The sequence below is a fragment of the Colletotrichum truncatum genome, assembly GCF_014235925.2.
Source record: "Colletotrichum truncatum strain CMES1059 chromosome Unknown Contig_0008, whole genome shotgun sequence".
Classification (NCBI taxonomy): Eukaryota; Fungi; Ascomycota; class Sordariomycetes; order Glomerellales; family Glomerellaceae; genus Colletotrichum; species Colletotrichum truncatum.
The window spans coordinates 3,465,091-3,484,326 of NW_027222405.1; the positions used below are offsets into that span (position 1 = coordinate 3,465,091).

The window sequence follows — 19,236 nt, forward strand, 5'->3', positions numbered from 1 at the left end:
CTCCGAACCCCCGCGGTGTGATCCGCGATGTGCTCCACAATGAGGGCCTGTGGCAGGGGGAAATCGGGTCAAGGACACGGTTGTGTAGTGGGCGGGGGTGAACTCCGCGAATGGCCGATAGGCGCCATAGTGGGAGACCGTTGGCCCTAGCTCCATTTAAGATCCGAAAGGCTTCGGAAGGACATCGAGACACTTTGACGGAGTCAGTTTCGACAGGGGTCTTGTGACCTGTGACTACGCATTCTCGGGCCTTTGACTGTATTTTCCGTATCCAGTTCACCGTCCAAGGTTTAATTACTTGCTCAATCGTGCGAAAAAGAGTCGGAGTTGTCTTGGTCCTGAGGACCGAAGCTCTCGAATCAAAGGGTAACCTTGTGTCTCGGAGCGGGCCAGCCAAGTAGATGTGAGGATCTGCAAAGGTCAGTCGAACGCGCTGTTACATCCCCCGTCAGAAGTGAAATCTTGTGCAATATGTTCATTGCCCATAGTGAGAGGTAGAAGCGAGAAAATGTCATCTGTAAAAGTCTCTGTAGAAGTCTCTGGAATATTGGTCTGGCTGGTTGATTGGGTAGGTGACTTGCAATTGGCAGGATCTAATCGGTTGGAAGGTCCAGCCTATCGGGTCTTTCCCTTGCTGACAGTCGCAGCCGATTCTGGCAGGTATCAGCTTAGATGATCCTTCCTGCGGGAGCAGCACTTTTTTCACTTTTTCTTCAGCAAGGAATTGAAAAGATTTAACCAACATGATCTCAGACCTTCCTATAATCGATCCATGGTAATCCTCGAGACCAAAACTGTCCATTTTCATTGAATCTATTTCCAAACATCAAAATTTATCTTTCCAGCCCTAATCAATCATTTCCACGCGAACCCTCGTGTTGCCTGCCATGGCTTCTATTGAACCGAGCCCAATAGAGTACGCTCTAAGGTTGGGTTTGTTCATCAACTCAAAATCTTACATATCGAATGAGACGATGACGATACTTGACAACCTACGGAAATCAACCGCAATCACCGAAGCCACAGAAGATCTACCTGCGGCAGAGATACCAGATCCTCTTTTTCACCCGGAGGCCGATCTACGAGGTAGAAACGTCGAAGAAATACTGGCAGAGGCCATTGGGGTCAAAAAGAAAGATAATCTAATGGATTTGGCAATGGAAGCAAGCTTTTCACATTTTCGTTTCGTCAGCGCAGTCCACAAGCTGGAGCTCCCCCTTCTTCGAAGCGACCCAAGGCACGACTTCAAGGCCTTGAGCAAGACCATCTCGGAAACGAAGCTGCACGACTTTTTTCAAAAGCCTAGCAATCTCGTTCATGATCCCGTTGACGTGAAGAACGACGAGGCCATGGAGTTCCCCCCTACCGCCGTACACTTCCACAGCCAACTTACCAAAGGCCCTGAACCAGAAGATATCGGCTTCACCGAGGAAAGTTTTGCGTATGTTGATGAGTTTGTGTACGAAGACTTTACCAACGATGACCTTCAGGGCCTGATCAGCCAAGAAATCGACCCACGGCGGGTAAGATAATGTCCTCGGGCGGCATTGACATGTACTAATGTTTTTCCAAGGAACGAAACCGATCTCTGACTCCACTTCTGATTCTGCCGTCCCCAGACTCTAGGCTTGATACGGATGTCATTCCCACCAGAGAAGTTTGTAACGTCGAATCCCTTTCAGATGTAGAAAGCCTGTTTGGCTCAGATTTGAACACCGCCGAATCACTAATGAACGACCTGTACATGGCTCCTGATCTTCCAGAAACAAGCTTTTTAGATTCTGCAGAGTTGTTTTCAGACACTGCCATCATCGGTCTCTTTACACCAAAAGATCGCGTTCAAGATTTGATATTAGAAGCACCTAGTTTCCAGCCGCTTAAGAGCGGGCCGTCAACAGCACAAGCCGATACTGTCTGCAGGGATCTCATTAGCAGCATGCCAGGCGTTGATTCTGCCGTTGAATTCAAGCTAAGCGAGCAAACCATGAACCAAGACGACCTGGAGTTCAATGAAAAGTTCGCCGTTTTTCTTCAAACCAAGGCAGACGAGTTGACTAGCATCTCAGAGCAAGAACAGATCCACGTCGTTGATGCCACGGCGAGGTTTCAACCTCCTGCGATGGACTTCAACATACCGGTACCTGAATGGTTAGAAACTACTGGAGAGGCTTCACAAATGTTCTCCTGGATCCGTCATCGTAACAAAAGCCAGTTCGAATCTTCACTGTGGCCAAAGAACCCGATGGAAACACGCGAACTAAGATGGGTTCCGTTTTCCTCGCGACTAGCAGGAGTAGATACAGAAGAGTCAATCAATGATGACGGAATCCTTCAGCGCATACTGGAAATTCCGGGGGCTCCATTGCTGACAAGTGAAGACTTTGTTCGAAAACCCACACGGCTAAAAGTATTAAGTGAGGAAAGCGGTAGCGAATTACCTATTCAGTCCAGAGAAGAAGACCCATGGATTGACACGGACGGCAGCAGGTCCGGCATCATGGATCTTGTTAGGAAACGAAAAAGTCAGCTCATGGAAGAAGACGATGTGGAAGTGGAGTCTCCTACTGTCCAACACAAGTCTCAACGCATGATCAACCGCAGAAACGCTGTTAGAAATCTCGGTGGGAGCTTGCTGCTCGGAGAAGACGAGCCCCACGCCGCTGGGAAGCTCCTAGCCAACTTCATGGAGCTACAAGGCTCAAAGAATACAATGTCAAGGTCGAAGAGGCCCTCATATCCGGCTAGAGAGGGCCTCACCACCAACCCGCGTGTCTATGGAACGAAGACAAGAAGCCCGCAGAAATTGCTGAAACAAGTCGCTCCTCAAGCTAGAAATGAAGTTACTGGTGTCGTCCCCCCTTCTCCCCCTATCGGTAGACTGGAAGGGCCGGCGCAAGTGATCATCTCAATCACTCTTTCCCGAAGTATGATCAATGCATTGAAGAGTAACCTGCCCGGAATTGACCTTGTCGACCGAGATCTTTCGAGATATGACACCTGGTCATGGTCGCCAGGGAGCACGAGTCGCATGCAAAAGGTTTCCCCTCTTTCATACGAGGCAGATATCATACCTTCTCCATCGACAGGCATCATAATCACTACGCTTCTCAAGTTGCGCCAGCAACCCTTGCCCGGTTCCAACTCCAAAATAAATCAGCTACGCGAACGCGTAATCAAGGTTGCGCCACTCTACGAACGCCTCGTCATTCTCGTCTCCGAAGGCAGTACTCTAAACGAAGAGCACATCGGATCAATAAGCCAGGCCGATGCCGAGGCTTACACCTGCTTCGTCTCATTCGCGTTGGCCCTCGGCACCTCAGTCGGCTGCTGCGTCAGAGTCATCTACGTGGGCGGCGGGAACAAGACATTGGAGACCTGGACGTGTGCACTCGTATCCGCAAAAGTAAACGAGAACCCTCCGAGCACACGTCAGCTCCTGATGGCTGAAGAAACGGAGTGGGAACTCTTCCTCCGACACGCTGGCTTCAACATGTACGCCGCCCAGGTTGTCATTGCTATTCTCAAGGGAAAATACGGCGAGAAGAGCGAGGATTCCCCGCTCTCGCAGTTCCTAAAAATGGCTCCGGCGACTAGGTGGGAAACCTTTGGCAAACTTCTGAGTGGCGCCGCGGGTGGAGGGGCGAGAAGCGTGGTGGACAGAGTCAATGCGCGTTTGGGCTAAGTCTGCAAGGGCGTTCGGAAGCCGGGAAACCCATCTGCAGCTTGCCTCTCTCTCTCTTTTTTGTTCGGATGGATTAGAGTATCAGCACTTCACCTTTTTTTTTTTTCGTCCCCGCTTTCATGTGGACGTGCGTTACGTCGGGTTGCAGATACGATCTGTTGGCTCGGGCGGGGGAGAGGAAGAAAAAAAAAACAAGGTTCTTTTCAACCTTCTTCTTGTCCCCCTCGTGATCTATATCGGATTTGACGTCTCATCTTGGGGCCGAGGTAAGTGCTCACTCGGTTCAAGAAGAAATCTGTAGCTGTAGGGACATGTCTCTTGTGATGTCGATGACGTGTGTAGATGCAAGGTAAATGCATAGTCTAATCTGAAAATGGTATTGAGAAAGAAGAATGAATAATCATCTCAAAAGAAAAAAAAAATGCCAGAAAGTAGTGTTCTCCCCCTTTCAGTACCCCCCCTGCATCGCCAGGCTCCGGCCAGCCTCGGCCTTTATGGTCATGCTCTTACAATTGCCTTCTTCCCCGCCGTTTTGAATGGAAATACCACAAACGCCTTGTAATCCTTGTTTTACATGGGATATTATACAATTGAAGTTGGTTAGACTTTGAAACAGAAAGAAAAGCATTATATACTCGTATAATTCGACATGAGTGTCGTGATCTATGCTTTTGCGGGACGGCCAGGGAAGCCGGGAGGTCCTCCAGGACCAGGAGGGCCAGGACGGCCACCAGGGGGTCCCGGAGGGCCGGGGCGTCCAGGGAATCCCGGAGGACCACCGGGAGGACCCGGGGGACCAGGGGGACCAGGAGGACCGGGGCGACCAGGGAAGCCCGGGGGGCCACCAGGAGGGCCAGGAGGACCCGGAGGACCAGCAGGAGGACCAGCAGGGGGTCCGGGAGGCCCAGGAGGACCAGCAGGGCCAGGGGCTCCGTTTGCGCCGGGGGCAATCACCTTGTCACCCTTATCCAGAGCCTGAACGGCCTGCAGGACATCGCCTGCCGACTGGAGAAGACCGTTCATGAACTTGTCGAGCTCGCTTTGATCGGGTGACCTAAAGTCGCGGCCCTTGAACGGAGGGAGCACCTTAGTGCACTCGGTAAGGTCGTTCATATTGGGGACGCCGAGCATGGACATGCGGACGTACTCAGTACCGTAAGCCTAAAGAGGATTGTTAGCATCTTACTAAGAAAAGAGAAGAACCAAAAGACTAAGCTTACCTCGTTCCATGTTGCTTGGCCGCGAGCGCCAGCACCAAATTGCTTCCAGACGTCGTTGGTGATGGGATCTTGGGAAATGCTGATGTCGCTGGGGAACTTGAACACAGCGGGAGGAGTCCTGCGGCTGAGCACTTGGCCGTAGAAAGCCACGTCCCAGACACCGGGTGTGGTATCCTGCGGAGCACCAGCCCTCTCAGGGTCGACGAAGCGTTGCTGGGAGGTGGTGTGCGCGCCGAGGAGAGCAACAAGACCACCGGGGGTGAAAGACTTTTCCGCAAACATCTTGAACAATTCACCAGACTCTTGGAAAGGCGAGGGTAGCAGGCCGGGTGGGGAGGGTGTGGTGGTATCTTTGCGGCCGACAAAGGTGCGGACGCGTGGCCCAAGGGGGCAGACGACGGTAGCAACATTGGCAGCAAACTGGATCATGTCGGCCATGGTGACGCCGTATTTCTTGTACTTGTTGAACCAGCCTTCCATAGTGTCGCAAATCTCTTCGAGTCCCTTATTGTCGTCGCGAGTGCGGCACTCATTGGCGAGAATAATGGACCCGTCAGCGCCAGTGCCACCCGAAGTCTTGGACCAAGAGGCGGCATCGTGGAAGCCGAGGCGGACAGCGCCACGGGCAACACTGTTGCAGCGACCAGCGTTGCCCACCATCTGCTCGGCCATGTCGTCGGCAATGAACTTCCAGATGCAGCACGTATCTTCCCTGCACTCCTGCGACCTCTTCGGGCCTGGGGCCTCGTAAGTGGATTCCTGGTCCAGGCCGCTGGCTTTCAGAGTTAAGATGGCTTTGATGTTCCTTCCAGTGTCGGTGAGCTTGTCCTCCTTAAGGGTTGCGAGATCTCCAATCAACTCAGTGGAAGGGCCGGCGGCGCCAGCCTGGCGAGCCTGTATAGCAGCCTCAGCCATGATCTTTGCCATGTTCATGCCGGGGTGGGCAGATGCAATACCGGCCATAAAGGCGGTGATGAAAGACGCAGTCTTCATGGTTGCAAGAAGTAGAAATGGGATCAAGAACAACAAGGACAAGAAATATAGTTGTAAAACGACTGTGACGAATGGAACCTGCCCGAAGGTCAGGACTACAAGAAGTCTGGAAGCGAAAGATGATGAAGCCTGAAGCGAAAGATGGGTGCTAACTTGGAAAATATCATGACAAAGGTTGGCTCATCTGTTGTATTTATGGAAGGCTAGGCGTGCGTGTCGGAGATTGTTCGATGAGGCTTCTTTCTTTAGCTTCCGGCTTTTCGATTGCCGGCCGCTTAGATAGCAGTAATCTCAAGTCAGGATGCTGACGTGGGGAGGTGCAGGTGGAGGAGCTGCACAGCTCGACTCTCTCAAGTCCGTCCATGTATCACATCGCCGAGACGTGCGTTGAGTTGAAGGTCAAAGCATTTTCTGGCTGTGAGAGACGAGATTCTTTTCGCATTCGGCCAGGGAAGGGAATCCCGGTCCGACAGTGGAACTGGCAGCAGTCTTGCACTCAATCATGGGACACTGAGTTGCTGATGCGGCTCAAACGGATTCTTCTCGCGCCATTAGATTGGTCGTTTGTGGCGCTAAAAAGCACATGGGTGTTCCCCAACCGCCACCAAAGCCCGTGGTGATCTAAATGCGATCTCAGCGAATCTCGGCAAGTATCCCTAACAAGACGAGGTCCACACAACCAAGGTACAACGAGGAATGCCAGTTCGCAATGACAGGGAGTTGTTAACGACCATTGAGGATACGATTTCTTGGAGGGAAGATTTCTTCCTCATCCGAATTATAGTGTTGCTAGGCTGAGACCTGCACGGGGATTACTAGTCAGGAACAAACATGGCTGGATTGGGAAGTAGTTTAATTGGTGTGGAACACTTGGCCGCGGCGCCATCCGTTCAAGTTAGTCACCTTTATGGGTGTTTGAGGGCTTCGGGGAGGTCTGTGGCCAAGGCTACAGAGAATCGTGAGAGCTGCCAAAGTCGAAGGGGAACGAATGTCTTGTTGACGTGCAAAGAAGGTTGATGGCTTGATCGCTCAGTCACTCGTTCGGCCATGTGTCTCTCGGCAATGACGACACGACAGTTTAGTTAATAGTTGCGCCCAATTTAGTCTGTTCGGCCGAAGAAGTTGCTGCATGAACAAGAATACGATGGCATGTGAAGTCTATAATTCGGGGTTTTCCATTCGCGGGGCCGCAATAATACTCGTAGGATGAACTTGGGTGTGCAGGGTAGAGACTGCTTCTGCACATAGCGTTTGACTACCGAGCCGGAAGGTCGCCGATTGCCTCTCAGGCCTCTCCACCAGCCCCACGGCCTGAGCCAGTTTCGACTCCAGAATTGTCCATGTTGGCTTCCATCTGATGCACCGGGCAGTGTACCATCCGTGTGGCTGGCAAGCTGGAGAAGCTTCAAAAGTTCGGATGAGATAACAAGCGTTGTCGTCTCGAAGAACGATTGGTGTAACAGTCGGTTCTACAACTCAGAATACGAGTTCCTGGAACGAGCTGCAGGATCCTAGGATGACTTTAAACTTATCATCAGCCAACCAGCATTTGCAGGATGCGATGCAAGGAGGCTGATGTCGTGAGCTATTCATATCCTGACTACGAGCCATCAGATATTTTCTCATCAATCATTCTAGGATGCAGAACTTTCGGATAAGCTCGTAACCAGCTGCACCATGCCGCTGGGGGTCATTTCCAAAAGGATTCGAGATACGACGAGACGGATGAGCAGGCCATCCTATTCTCGCGAGAGTTTGAGATGCAAGCTTCGGCATGCCTATCCTCTCTTGAGACTGCGGAAACGCATCGTAAACCCACACAATCTATGCTACCTATAATGAGTCTGGTTCACCGGCTGATGCATACCGTAAGCATCATGAACCCTACCACTGCCACGTTAGCTTAGCGGCAATGCAAGCTGCAAGCTTTAAACAACTACCTTTCCAGGTTCCTGATAGTGCTTTGCAAGGCTTTGCAAGTACTAAGGATCGGGCTTCTTGCTGCCAGAGTGATTCAATCGGATCTAGAGCCATCTTCTGCATGGGGCGTGGTGGTAGACGCCAGTGTCCAGATTTTGAGGGAAGACTCCGAAGTAATGCGTGTAGATGCTAAAAGTGGCTGACCGCTTTCGTCGGTAACTCCTAGTTCGCTGTCAAGTTCAATATCCGCATGGGCTGTCCATGCTCCCGAGCAGGTGGCGATCACTGATCCGGTAGAATGAACTGCCGTACTTCCGACAGGTGACTGGTGGGCGGCCCAGTCCCAAGACTTGTCAGCAACGCCTTCCTTGCCACCAACCCCTTCGTACACGAGGACATTTCCGGTGTCTGTCCCGGCCCAAAGCTCGAACCCTCCGCCCGAGGCCCCACTCCCAGGGAAAACATCACAAGTAAGTCGCTGTTGAGTCGCTGTGGTCCGGCCAAGAAGGAGGCTAAGAGGCTGGCCCGTCCCCCGTATGTCGTACACGAGAATACCACTGGACTGGCGCTCGTTGATAGCCAAATAGCGGCCACAAGGGCTCCATATAGTCTGAACAATGCCATTTCCCCCAACACTTTGACCAAAGTGGGTTTCGGCTACGCCTTGAATGCTCCAGTTAGCCACGGGCTTGTTAGTCCGAGTTATATCGTACAGGCCCATCCAACGGGTCCAAGTGCCGGCGGCAATGATTGCAGCTCCAGACTCGTCGGGATGCTGGGTTGACAGCGTCGATACCATGCCTTTCATCCCAACGCCGCCGCCTTTGAGCAGATGTCTCTTGGAAGGGATGGTGGGTATGGTAAGAATTGGGCCATCAGATCCGGTGCGTGATATGTCAAAGTAGTCAAGCCGGTTGGAGGAACCGGTGAGGAAATGGGATCCGGGCCAGGACCAGAGTAGAGACTCGGCGCAAATGTATTCCTCTGTCTCTCGTCGAACAAGCTTGTACGAACAGAGTGGAGGTGACTGGGAGCCGGAGAAGACGTTGTAAAGCTGGATAGGGTGATCTTTACATGAGACAAGAGCCAAGTGAGACTGCGGCTCAGATAGGGAAAAGTAGGGTGCGATGGCAGCTGAGTAGAACGGCTCAGGAAGCTGCAACTGACCCTGCGGTGTTAGACTCCGGGGTCTACCTACGGGGTCGAGAAGATCCTCTGGTAGAACATAGGACGATATTCGGCTGTCCGAAGTAGAAGCAATGACGCTAGTGCCGTCCGCTGTCCACTGAATACTGCGAAAGAAACAGGGTGGGCGATGGAGATCTGAAGCATCACCGGCGGCTAACTCGGTAGTAGCGACGACATCCATAGTGGGAGGGGGTGCATCTTTGGGCTGATTGGGTGATTCGGCCATCGGAATCGGGTCCGCACCTTGAGTTCCCGCGCATTGCATCGTCGCTGGCCAGGAACAAGCCAATATGCAGTAGCATTACTCAAGTGTCGAAGTGATTGGCGGCTGGAAGTGAGGCTGCTGCGTGCAGGTGTGTTGAAGAACCAAGGAATGTGCAACTAAGGATCGTATCGGTGGTCAGCTGGCGGAAAAAAATATAGTCCCTGCAGAGTCAACAATGGGTGTAGGTGGGGGATGTTTCCCGACTTGCTGGTCGTCAAGAATGTATGTGTCTTGACGGTGTTGTTGAAATGTTCGGTTCTGAAGCCACTGGTGGAAAATGAGAGAGAGGCATCCACTCCAAAAGTGCAGGCGCATAATTAGCACTTTGTAGGGTGGGGTCATTTCTCGGTGAAGGATCCAGCCAGATGCCTTACCATTCACCTGAATGGCTCACCGCTCACCTCACCGACGAGGTTCGCGCTGTACGGACATTGTCACTGCAAAGGGATGCCGGTAGGCACAGACTGGTAGCTGGGGGGTGGGTGCCTCGGCACTTCCTCCTTCCCCTACACTAAGTAGGTCTTTCCTCCCCACGAGCCCACCTCAGGGTATCAGGGTCCCTGCCCCCCCTGTGTACCTGTCTATCTCCCAAGTTCCTTCCTCCGAGGCAGGTAGTTTCAGGCCCCCGATTCAGGTACGCTGATGCTGATTAGCCCGGAGCACAGTTGAAAAGCCACTGAGACGGCGACGTCATAGGCCCACTGGCCAGCGCATGTTCCTGGTCTTAGCGCTGATTGGTGTGGGACTTGCCGCCTACTGTTGCAGCAGGAGCACACCAAATTACCTGACCAGCAGGCACCACCAATGCTGCTGTCCACGGTCTGCCTGCTACTGATCTTCACCGTGACCTTCCCACCCCCCAAAACAACGTCGCATTCAATATCCAACCCCGCTGTACCTGGGTTTGATTCCTCTCCGATACAGCACAAGCACAGCTGAGTTGAAGCACTCATTCGGCAGGCAGCCTCGCTTTTTGGCAAGATTTGAAACTTGTGAAGCTCTTCTAGCAGTTCGTCCGTCGGGCCTTCAGGTGTGTCACCGCCTTACCCGGGCAATTCATGGATGGACTGTTTCTGACTTCTCCAGCAGCCTGACCATCCCGTCTCTCGGTTTCTCGACTTTCATCTCGGCTTCGATCCTCGTCCAAACCTACCGACCGGCCAACCTACTGACGCGAAGCGAAGCTATATCCTTCTCCCGTGACTGCTGGCCGTCACTGCTGTCTTCCGACGATTGCGCAATGCTCAGCTAGATCTGAGCATCACTTTGTGCACCTGTCGCTCTGTCACTGGCCTCCGAACCCCGTCGTGTCGCGTAGCTGAGACGACGGAAAGCCTGCGCATAGCGACACCGATCAAGCGCGTCCACATTGCTTGCCTCAGCCGCCACCTCCTCCAGCTATTCGAGGGAAACAAAAAGCTCGTTGGGTCATATTGGGAATCACCATCTCAAGCGTACTGAGTATCCATGATGGTTGCTACAGTCTTTGACGACCGTTGCGAGGAGTTGCGAGCTCCTGGTTTCCTCAACCTAACCGTCTCCATGTGAGTCAAGCCACTTTGAGTATTTCCATGGCGAACCGGACAATAGCTAAAACTCTCCGTTCAGAATCATCCTCGTCGGTCTTCTCATCTCCTACCTCCCCCAACACTACCGGATTGTCGCCAGAGGTACTTCAGAGGGTATCTCGCCTTGGTTCGTCCTGCTGGGAACCACTTCAGCAACGGCTGGATTTGCCAACATTTTGACCGTTCCACCTTCAAGACGAGATATCCAGTGCTGCAGTGAATTAGGAACGTTTGAGTGCATTGCCGGGTTACTGGGAATTGCCCAACTTGGCGTGCAATGGATCTCATTTGCACTAATGTACGTCTAATTCCGCTGTCTTCGAGGCATGCCCATACTAACTTTGGTCTTGCAGTCTCGTCCTTTTTCTTGTATTCTTCCGCTATAACGATGCTAATGTTCCTGACGACGAGATGGTTGACAATCCGCCTTCAAAAAGTACCGCCATCATGGTTGGGTCGATGTGCTTGCTTCACGGCCTCCTGGTCATAATTCTGACCGGCGTCTTCAGCATAGCGCTCCGTGAGCATCTTGACTTCTGGGCCAACCTTCTCGGCGTCATGGCTGCGGTCCTTGCGGCCATCCAGTACATCCCCCAGATCTGGACGACCTATCATATCAAGCATGTCGGCAGCCTGAGCATTCCGATGATGTGTATTCAGACCCCTGGTGGCTTCCTGTTCGCGGGCAGTCTGTTCGTCAGGCTGGGTTGGGAGGGCTGGAGCACCTGGGGCGTATTTGTTCTGACGGCGTTTGTGCAAGGCATACTCCTGTGCATGGCGGTCTACTACGAATTCCAGGAACACCATGCTGAGCCACAGTCCCCGGGCACTTTGATCGACGAGCCCAGACGGCCGAATCCCATCAGAACCTACTCCGAGGGTTGGGAGCAGGGTCTCCCCGGCCCGTACACGGCCCATCCCGAAAGGTACGCAGATACCGAGGAGGAGCTGGAGCGTTTACATGACAGAGAGGAAAGACAAGTTGAAAGAGAGACTAGACCTCTCTTGCGTCCCGGCGGTATCGGGGATCCGCACAAGAACTACAACACTACACACAATAACTGACCGGCGTCTCCGGAGCCGGATTTTCCTTTGACCCTCAGCTATTGAGGAATGTATAGCATTGCATTGCAGAATCTCTCCAGAGAAGTTTAATTCACAGAGATCAGTATTCTATGCATTCTTGACATGCCGTGACAGGTGACAGCGCTGGCGGGGGACATGCCTTTTCTCTCGGTACTGTTCGGAGCGTGTGACCAGGTACATCCGGCATGGCATCGTATCATCTGAGCGCCAGCTAAAGCGTTGCGAGAACTCTGCCCATGGTTCATGTCGCTTGTTTGTGGTCAGGTTAGCGAACGTCGGATCCGAGCGCAAACTGTGTTTCTCAGGCCGGGGGGACCGCAGAACATGGCGGTGATGAGATGAAGACGTTACAGCACCGGCACGTAACAGTGGCTAAAAAGACGTACTGCTTATGGTGTGGAACTTGAATCCCTTGCTGTTGACAACGGCTTGAAGATATTTCGGCGAACGCGGGAGCTATTGCGCTCGGTCAAAAAATGCCCATTGCCGCTCTCCCGTCTTCCCGCTGGCGAGATCCATGACATTCCATCGCGATCTGCAGAAGGCAGTGACCTCTCAATGTGGTTATGTAATTGTTTCCAGTTGATGCCATCGGGGATGGCCGGCATACTTCCCAGCCGCCTTCTTAATACTGATGCTATTGGCAATCATGTTGTCATTATCCATTACTGCTATTCTATTGTTATCTAAAGCCAGCCGTTAGATAGGTACGTCTTAAGGTGTATCTAGAAGTATGATCGCTAGTTGAGTATCAGGTAATTTTGTTTTTTTATAAATATAATTATAAATAAGGTTATTAAATAGTTATTATATCTTAGACAATTATACCAGATACCGGCCATCGGCTCTAGTGATATTTGCTGTCAAATATGTACATGATAATTACTTGTTTGCGTACGCACTTCTCGCCCTCAGCCGGCTTCCGTACCGCAGTAGTATTGGCGGAACAATACAGAGGACCGTTGCTAAGGTAGCAAACAGAGATGACGCATTGTTGAAATTGAGTGAGTGAAACAAAGTCCCCCCAAAAAGCGGGAACGTTGCACAGAAAAACGAGCGGGTAAGTGCCAAGGCCGCAAAACTGCTGGCTGTATAGGTCTCATAACAGTCGGAGAGGTATCCGGCCAGCACGTAGTCGAACTCGTTGACCGCGTACCCAATGGGTATGAGAGCCGCCGTGGGAATAGCCCAGTGAAGAATTGCATGTGGTGGGATTGTCCACGCAAACCACCATAGGCCTATAGCCAAAGCTGGAGCCCCGATGAGAAACCCTGCGAACTTTGACTCTGGTGCGATAAATGTTGTAGAACTATTCTTGAGAACCCGGAGGTCGTAGAAGCGGGTTAGTATGCTGAGGATCATGCCGATTCCAAGGGCCAGAAAGGGAAGGTTCTTCCAGCCGTTTTCGAAGCCGAGGGAAGCATAAACCATTGGCAATACTTCTGTAAAAAGGTATACGAGACCAAACGCTATTGCGCTGATGAAGGCAACGAGGAACACGATGGGCTCCGTAAAGAGTAATCGAAGAGGTCGGAGGAGATCAAGCTTCTCGCGCTTGGGAGTGCCGGTTTGGCACTCCAATGTCTTGTCACACGTGGTGCCGTCGGTATCAGGAGGTAAAGCCTTGGCTAGGACAACCGACGGACGGGATTCTTTGATGGTGAGAAACAGCATCGTCACACACCCGGTCACGATTGCTGCCGTATAAAACGCCCATACCCTAAAAAATCGACAAAGTTAGCTTAATAAATGGAATCAAATAGCCAGCGCTTGCACTTACCAATCAACATATGCCATTATTAAATCACTGAACACAGGCCCCGTCAAGAGACCGATGTTGGCCAGCAACGCCCACCAAAATACCCACCACACCCGCGCTTGTGTATCCCACATGTCTTCTATGCTGCCTGTAGCAACGATGGTTGGTATAGCGGAAAGCAGTCCGCCAATGAAGCGTCCAATCACGATACCGGGAATTGTCGGAAACTTTCCCCCTAAGAGACACGACATGCTGTACAGGCCAGTGCTGAACACGTAGAGGTTTTTGCGGCCGAAAGACTCTGACCAAGGGGGGAATATAACTCCGCCAAGTGTTTGGCCGACAAGGTACCTAGGGTTCGCATTAGAAGACTGGTTTAGCGCATAGGTTGTACGGTTTCTCACGTTGATACGAATATACAGGTTGCCGGTACTGGGCCTATGCCAAGATCGCGGTGTATGTGGCCAGCTATCGGTGTCTTTTTGAGAGAGTTAGTTTGTGATTTGACTGATATTAAACCCCGTGGACTCGATACATACCCCCGCAGTGCTAATCATTGTACTGAAAAAGTCAGCACGGGCTAGCAGGAGGAGGAGACAGTGATATACATACGTGAAGAATTCTAGGAACATAATCACACTTGTGTCGTAGACCTTTCGTGCTTTTCCCCATTTTCGCGGATGGACGTGCTTAAGAGAGAGCTCATCATCAGAGCTAGAGCTGGCCCAAAGACCTAGATCAACTTGCTGATGATCCGGCATTTTCAAAGAAGGGAGGGACATCTTGATACTTGTGTATAAAAACACAGGGAATCATAGACTCCTAGCAAGCTCAAAACTATTTTGCATCTTCTCATGCGCGATATAGACGAGTCTTATACAGCTACCTTCCCAGAAAGGAACACGGTAGCGAGCGAAGGCTGGGCCTACAGGCTGGTTTCTTGGCAGTCTTGATCCGTCACTGTCTTTGTTCTGCAAGTTTAACTTTTTCCCTATAAAGTACCTTACAAAGCCGCAAGTGCCGAGACTCCTGCGCCTTCTAGGTTCCATATTAGAACCCATTTGCGCTAATGTACTAGTGATGTCTTGATGCGGGAGAACTACAAACTGCTAGCGATGTGCACCATATCAGCCTGTCGGAGGGTGTATCCGACATTCACAGATTATGTGAACGTCGGCGAAAAGCACGTCAGTTACGGGTCTTGGAGAAACTCTGTAAGGCTTTTAGGGAACGGATTGGCTAACTGGCAGGGGGTTCGTCTTGAGTTGAATGATCAGCGACTCTGCTACTAGTTATAGATGTGCGCAGCAGGATCTAGAAAAAGTCAATTTAAAGAAAACTATGCGAGCGAGCAAATATTCATCCATGTCGAGGAAAATAAGAGAAAACAGAAACCAGCGAGAAATTTGGCGATTTCTAGGCATTTCGCTCAATTCAAGAAAGATTCACATTGTACGATGTCGCAGCGCAGTGTTTTTTCCTTGGCAAACTGCGGACTTTCTATCCGAATTATCCGCTGCTGCGTGTTGCAAAGCAAAGCGAGAGTAAGTAGCAAGGCAAGTGGGAATTAGCCTGTCCATACATCTACTTTCAACCTTGTGCGTAGCAATGACGGTCCGGAGCATCCTGTTCGCTTTCGGGATGATGCATCATTGTCTGCCCAACGAAAGGCTGCCTGGGACCTTGCCAGCTAGGCGAGTCCATATAGAATCGGAATAATAAATCATGTCCGACAACCAATTTTATCATTTGCACTTCTTTAGATTTGTCGTTGCAGCATGTTTAACAAACTTGGTCTGCTTAAACCCATCATTACAGCTGATCAACTACGAGGCATGTCTGAGGATTTTCCCTAGCGGCATTGAGTCAAAGTGCTATTTCATACTCTCTGCGTCTCTTTATACATGATCAATAATCCCTCACCTTCAAGTTGCCATCTCTAGAACCAATAATTTAACTAATGGAAATGGGACCAGCCTACCATAGTGTTCCAGCTCAGACTCTTCGAACTCGTGAACGATCAGTCACTCATATGGTCTCTTAACACTGCGTCATATCCTGCAAGTGATTAGAGATACTTCGCCAACTATCTGCCGCTGATTGGAAGTGCCTGCCTCACATGGATTATGGACAGAAGTCTGAACCGTGGTATACCAAAAGCGAGCAATAGCGATGTTGATTCTCGAGGACTTGACCGTTGAAAATATGAGCTCCACGAAGTGTGTCGTTGTCAAGACGCGGACCAATCGTCTTCAATCTGCGCGGGGTAAATCGCGAGGAATCTTTCCTTCCTTTGAGATGTACCTGGGACGCAAATGAGTCGTGTACACTGCCTCACGAGCTGCTTTATTGGCAAAGGGCGGAGGATGACATTTCTACATTCGTAAAGACCGTCGCTTAGAATGTGAAAGCAGTCTTTCTGAAGGCGTCATTTAGTTACGAGGTCGGCAATGTACATAGTTACTGGGAGTATCTTTGGCTGACAGGTGTATTCAACCTAAGTCTTGTTTGGGGAAACGCCCCATATCAAGCTGCCCTAGTGACATATGGCTAGCTAAAAACCCTTCCACACCAGACGCTAAGGTACGGAGGCCGTAAACCTTGAATTCAATTAGTTTGGTTTTATTTTTATTTTATATTTTTTATTACTCAGGTAAGTTGATAGCAGCTTCATTCGAGTCAATTGTTTACCTAGGGAGTATGGGCTGCAATAGAAACCTATGCCAACTTTTATAACGTAGATTTAAAAAGGCTATAAATTTTATCTTGCCTTGTCAAAGTAATGGCAAGCTTTTCCCACTACCGCCTTTGTATCCAAACTGCTCAAATTACTCATCGCAATGTTGGACGTCGAATTACAGACTGGTAGGTGTAACCCAACTGCGTGAGGCGGTTAGATACCTCGCAGCAGTTGCGAAAGTCAAGATGAGATGCAAATTGGGTCAACATGCGCTTGAAACATAATTGAAAAACTCAAATGTAAACATCCCAATGATATTAAATGCGCTCGCAATCAACAATGCTCTAAACACGCACACAAAGGTGTTGGTGACTCCAATTGATTCAGAGTGACTAACAGGCTCATGATTCACTCGCCGAAGACGTGGTATGCGCTCGCGTTATGATTGGTCAAAGCTCTGGAATCATGTGTGTCACGCTGCCCCCCCCCTCCGGAGCTAAGACGATCCCGGTCCGGATCGAAGTAGCGTACCTGGCTACCTCCATTTCCACTTCAACTTCGCTTCTTCATCCACCCTTTGCCACCACCACTTAACGTTAAGACAACTGCCGGGTAAAGGAGTCGTTCGGACCTCATCTTAAAGGTATTCACGTCGCACTGGGCACTCGAATACTCCAACCTCTCCATCTTCCGAGCCTCCTGGTCCCTTATCGGCAATTCGTCCACCCCGCGATCGCCACCCTTATCACCCTTATCAGCAGCCCTTAACCCTACCGCAATCTCGACGATCATCCATTCGATCCGATCCTCAACGCGCACGCGGTCACGTCTCGCTATACCTACCCTCACTGCCCAGCATGGCTATCTTTGGTGCTGTGCCTCCTCCTGAGAGCATTGATGCTTCGGTCGCCCCCACTGCTGCCGCCACTGCTGCCGCTGCCCATCCAAGCATTCATCCACAGTCTCTCACGCCGCCACCGGCGGGCTTCAACCCTTCTCACGCGGCGACATCCGCAATCGACATTGAAGCGTGGACCATCTCCGCTCTTGAGTCGCTGAGTGTCAGCCCGATTGCTCGCGGCACCGGAACTCCTCTCGGCATCAACATCGATGAGCATGTGACGAAGCCGACGACCGTTACAATTGCCACCGAGACCCCGGCCGCTGCACAACAGACACCGATCCGTCGGCCGTTGAGTCGAAGGGATAGCCAGAAGAAGAGGGAGGCGCTGCTCAAGGGTAACGAGGGTACTCGGCAGCGTCGAAGATGGGAGAACGGTCAGTGGTTCCCTTCTTGGTCCATTCTTTCTTGATGAATGGTCTACATATTGCGATGGGTCCTTACATGGCTAACGTGTTCTTGTTGCCACATCAGATCGCCTGATTGGCGTCCCGAACGTGCAACCTCCTCTGCCAAGTGACTGGGAGGTTCATCCCACATATCCTGTTCAGGTTGTCCGGTACGACATCGCCAAGTACTGGGATACTGGTCTCCGCGAGCGCATCGAAGATAAGACCGCAAAATTGCAGGCGCAGAGGAAAAAGCAGCAACGTAAGGACGGGTCCGCCACTGGCCTTGGTATGGGCGAGGTGCCTCGCGACCTGCGAGAGACTGCCAAGCGCTCGCCCGCGATTAAGGGCTGGGTGCGTGTGCTTGAGGAGCCTATCAGGAGCTTCCTCAAGGAGCGTAGCGAGGAGAGTGACGCCGAGGGTGACAGTGAGGACGAAGAGATCGTGTTTGTCGGCCGCAAGGGCATGACTGCTGCCGGTAAGGGGTGGAAGAAGGCCCGGCGAGAGGTGGGGAGCGAAAAGGTCGACACCGGCATGGTGTTCGATTCCCTGGGCGATGATGAGAGTGCCTCCTTCAAGTATGTTCATTCTAATTCCCGAGAGCTCGGATGTGGCTTTGTGCTGACTGTGACAGGCGATGGTTGACGCACTCCATCTCGGACTACTATGGCCTAGAGTCCCGGTCCATCACGACCGGCAACCCTTCGCGTCGGGTCGTCTACGTGACTGTCAAGGAGCAGCCGAGCAAGTACTCAGGCCCCCGGAAACACGCCGCACTGCCGCGACCGTTGTGGGAAATGTGCTGAGCCTTTCCCCGCTGCCCATCTCGACTTGTACTCTTTTCTTTGGTCCATACTTTCCATTCGTTTCACGGTTTTTTCGCCTTCAATCTTGGCTAAAGGTTGCACCATATAGGCTGCATACTAGACGTCTTTCTATCTCATATAGAGATTGAGGCTCGCTGCCTCCAGTGATGAAATAGATTTTGGCTTCATGTTCCGAGATGTGGCAACGCTTTCTCTCGACCATAGTCAATGAGCGGGCGTGGTATCGCTTGTGGACGTGTCCAATGTTCTGTCTTAATGCTCCCCATTGCTCTCTACCAGTCGTTGGCCTTGTGCAAACATATCCGTATCAAGAATCTGCGTAACACTGAATCCTTCATGAGAGAGTTGGTATGGTCATATAAGGCGGGAAGGTTAACTAGATGAGATTCTTGGAAGTGCGGCAGGACATAAGGCTGTAGGAGTGCTGGCGGCCCCTGGCAACACATAGCTGCTAACCCTCGTCGCAGCGGAGTTTTCCCGTTGTTCTTATTCCTCAGCTGCCTGCTTTGAGAGTTGTTAGACTTGATCAGCGGGTTGACGCGTTGTGATGCGAACCTAGTAAAGCTGGGCCACAAACTTACCTTACACAATGCGTTTGAGTAAGTACAGTGACTACATGGGCAGTGTAGTCACTCCTATATGCTGGTACTGTCATCTCGGTTGAATTGTCATCAAACTTGACGATCCCTAAGTGAGGAACCTTTTCAACTTGATAATGATTCACAAGACGGGTTGGTGAGTATCAGCGATACGACACA

At 51.3% G+C, this 19,236-nt stretch overlaps 6 protein-coding genes across 6 annotated transcripts; 3 read left to right on the forward strand and 3 right to left on the reverse strand.

Annotated features, from left to right (window-relative positions):
* Nucleotides 1–887: 887 nt before the first annotated feature.
* CTRU02_212441 (uncharacterized protein) lies at nucleotides 888–3,682 on the forward strand (the record flags this gene model as incomplete). Its single annotated transcript, XM_036726930.1, has 2 exons — nucleotides 888–1,523; nucleotides 1,574–3,682. The coding sequence occupies 2 exons, from the start codon at nucleotides 888–890 to the stop codon at nucleotides 3,680–3,682; spliced, it is 2,745 nt and encodes a 914-aa protein (XP_036581174.1).
* Nucleotides 3,683–4,345: 663 nt separating this feature from the next.
* Nucleotides 4,346–5,895, reverse strand: CTRU02_212442 (ligninase h2 precursor; the record flags this gene model as incomplete). The annotated part of the gene is made up of 2 exons (XM_036726929.1): nucleotides 4,346–4,843; nucleotides 4,903–5,895. 2 exons carry the CDS (start codon nucleotides 5,893–5,895, stop codon nucleotides 4,346–4,348), a joined length of 1,491 nt encoding a protein of 496 aa, XP_036581173.1.
* A 2,014-nt stretch (nucleotides 5,896–7,909) lies between these two features.
* Nucleotides 7,910–9,268, reverse strand: CTRU02_212443 (WD repeat domain-containing protein; the record flags this gene model as incomplete). The annotated part of the gene is made up of 1 exon (XM_036726928.1): nucleotides 7,910–9,268. One exon carries the CDS (start codon nucleotides 9,266–9,268, stop codon nucleotides 7,910–7,912), a length of 1,359 nt encoding a protein of 452 aa, XP_036581172.1.
* Nucleotides 9,269–10,738: 1,470 nt separating this feature from the next.
* CTRU02_212444 (pq loop repeat protein) lies at nucleotides 10,739–11,901 on the forward strand (the record flags this gene model as incomplete). Its single annotated transcript, XM_036726927.2, has 3 exons — nucleotides 10,739–10,812; nucleotides 10,877–11,134; nucleotides 11,190–11,901. 3 exons carry the CDS (start codon nucleotides 10,739–10,741, stop codon nucleotides 11,899–11,901), a joined length of 1,044 nt encoding a protein of 347 aa, XP_036581171.2.
* A 903-nt stretch (nucleotides 11,902–12,804) lies between these two features.
* CTRU02_212445 (MFS multidrug transporter) lies at nucleotides 12,805–14,463 on the reverse strand (the record flags this gene model as incomplete). Its single annotated transcript, XM_036726926.1, has 5 exons — nucleotides 12,805–13,642; nucleotides 13,703–14,032; nucleotides 14,086–14,159; nucleotides 14,221–14,242; nucleotides 14,294–14,463. The coding sequence occupies 5 exons, from the start codon at nucleotides 14,461–14,463 to the stop codon at nucleotides 12,805–12,807; spliced, it is 1,434 nt and encodes a 477-aa protein (XP_036581170.1).
* A 2,755-nt stretch (nucleotides 14,464–17,218) lies between these two features.
* CTRU02_212446 (uncharacterized protein) lies at nucleotides 17,219–18,457 on the forward strand (the record flags this gene model as incomplete). Its single annotated transcript, XM_036726925.1, has 3 exons — nucleotides 17,219–17,639; nucleotides 17,737–18,229; nucleotides 18,286–18,457. 3 exons carry the CDS (start codon nucleotides 17,219–17,221, stop codon nucleotides 18,455–18,457), a joined length of 1,086 nt encoding a protein of 361 aa, XP_036581169.1.
* Nucleotides 18,458–19,236: the final 779 nt, after the last annotated feature.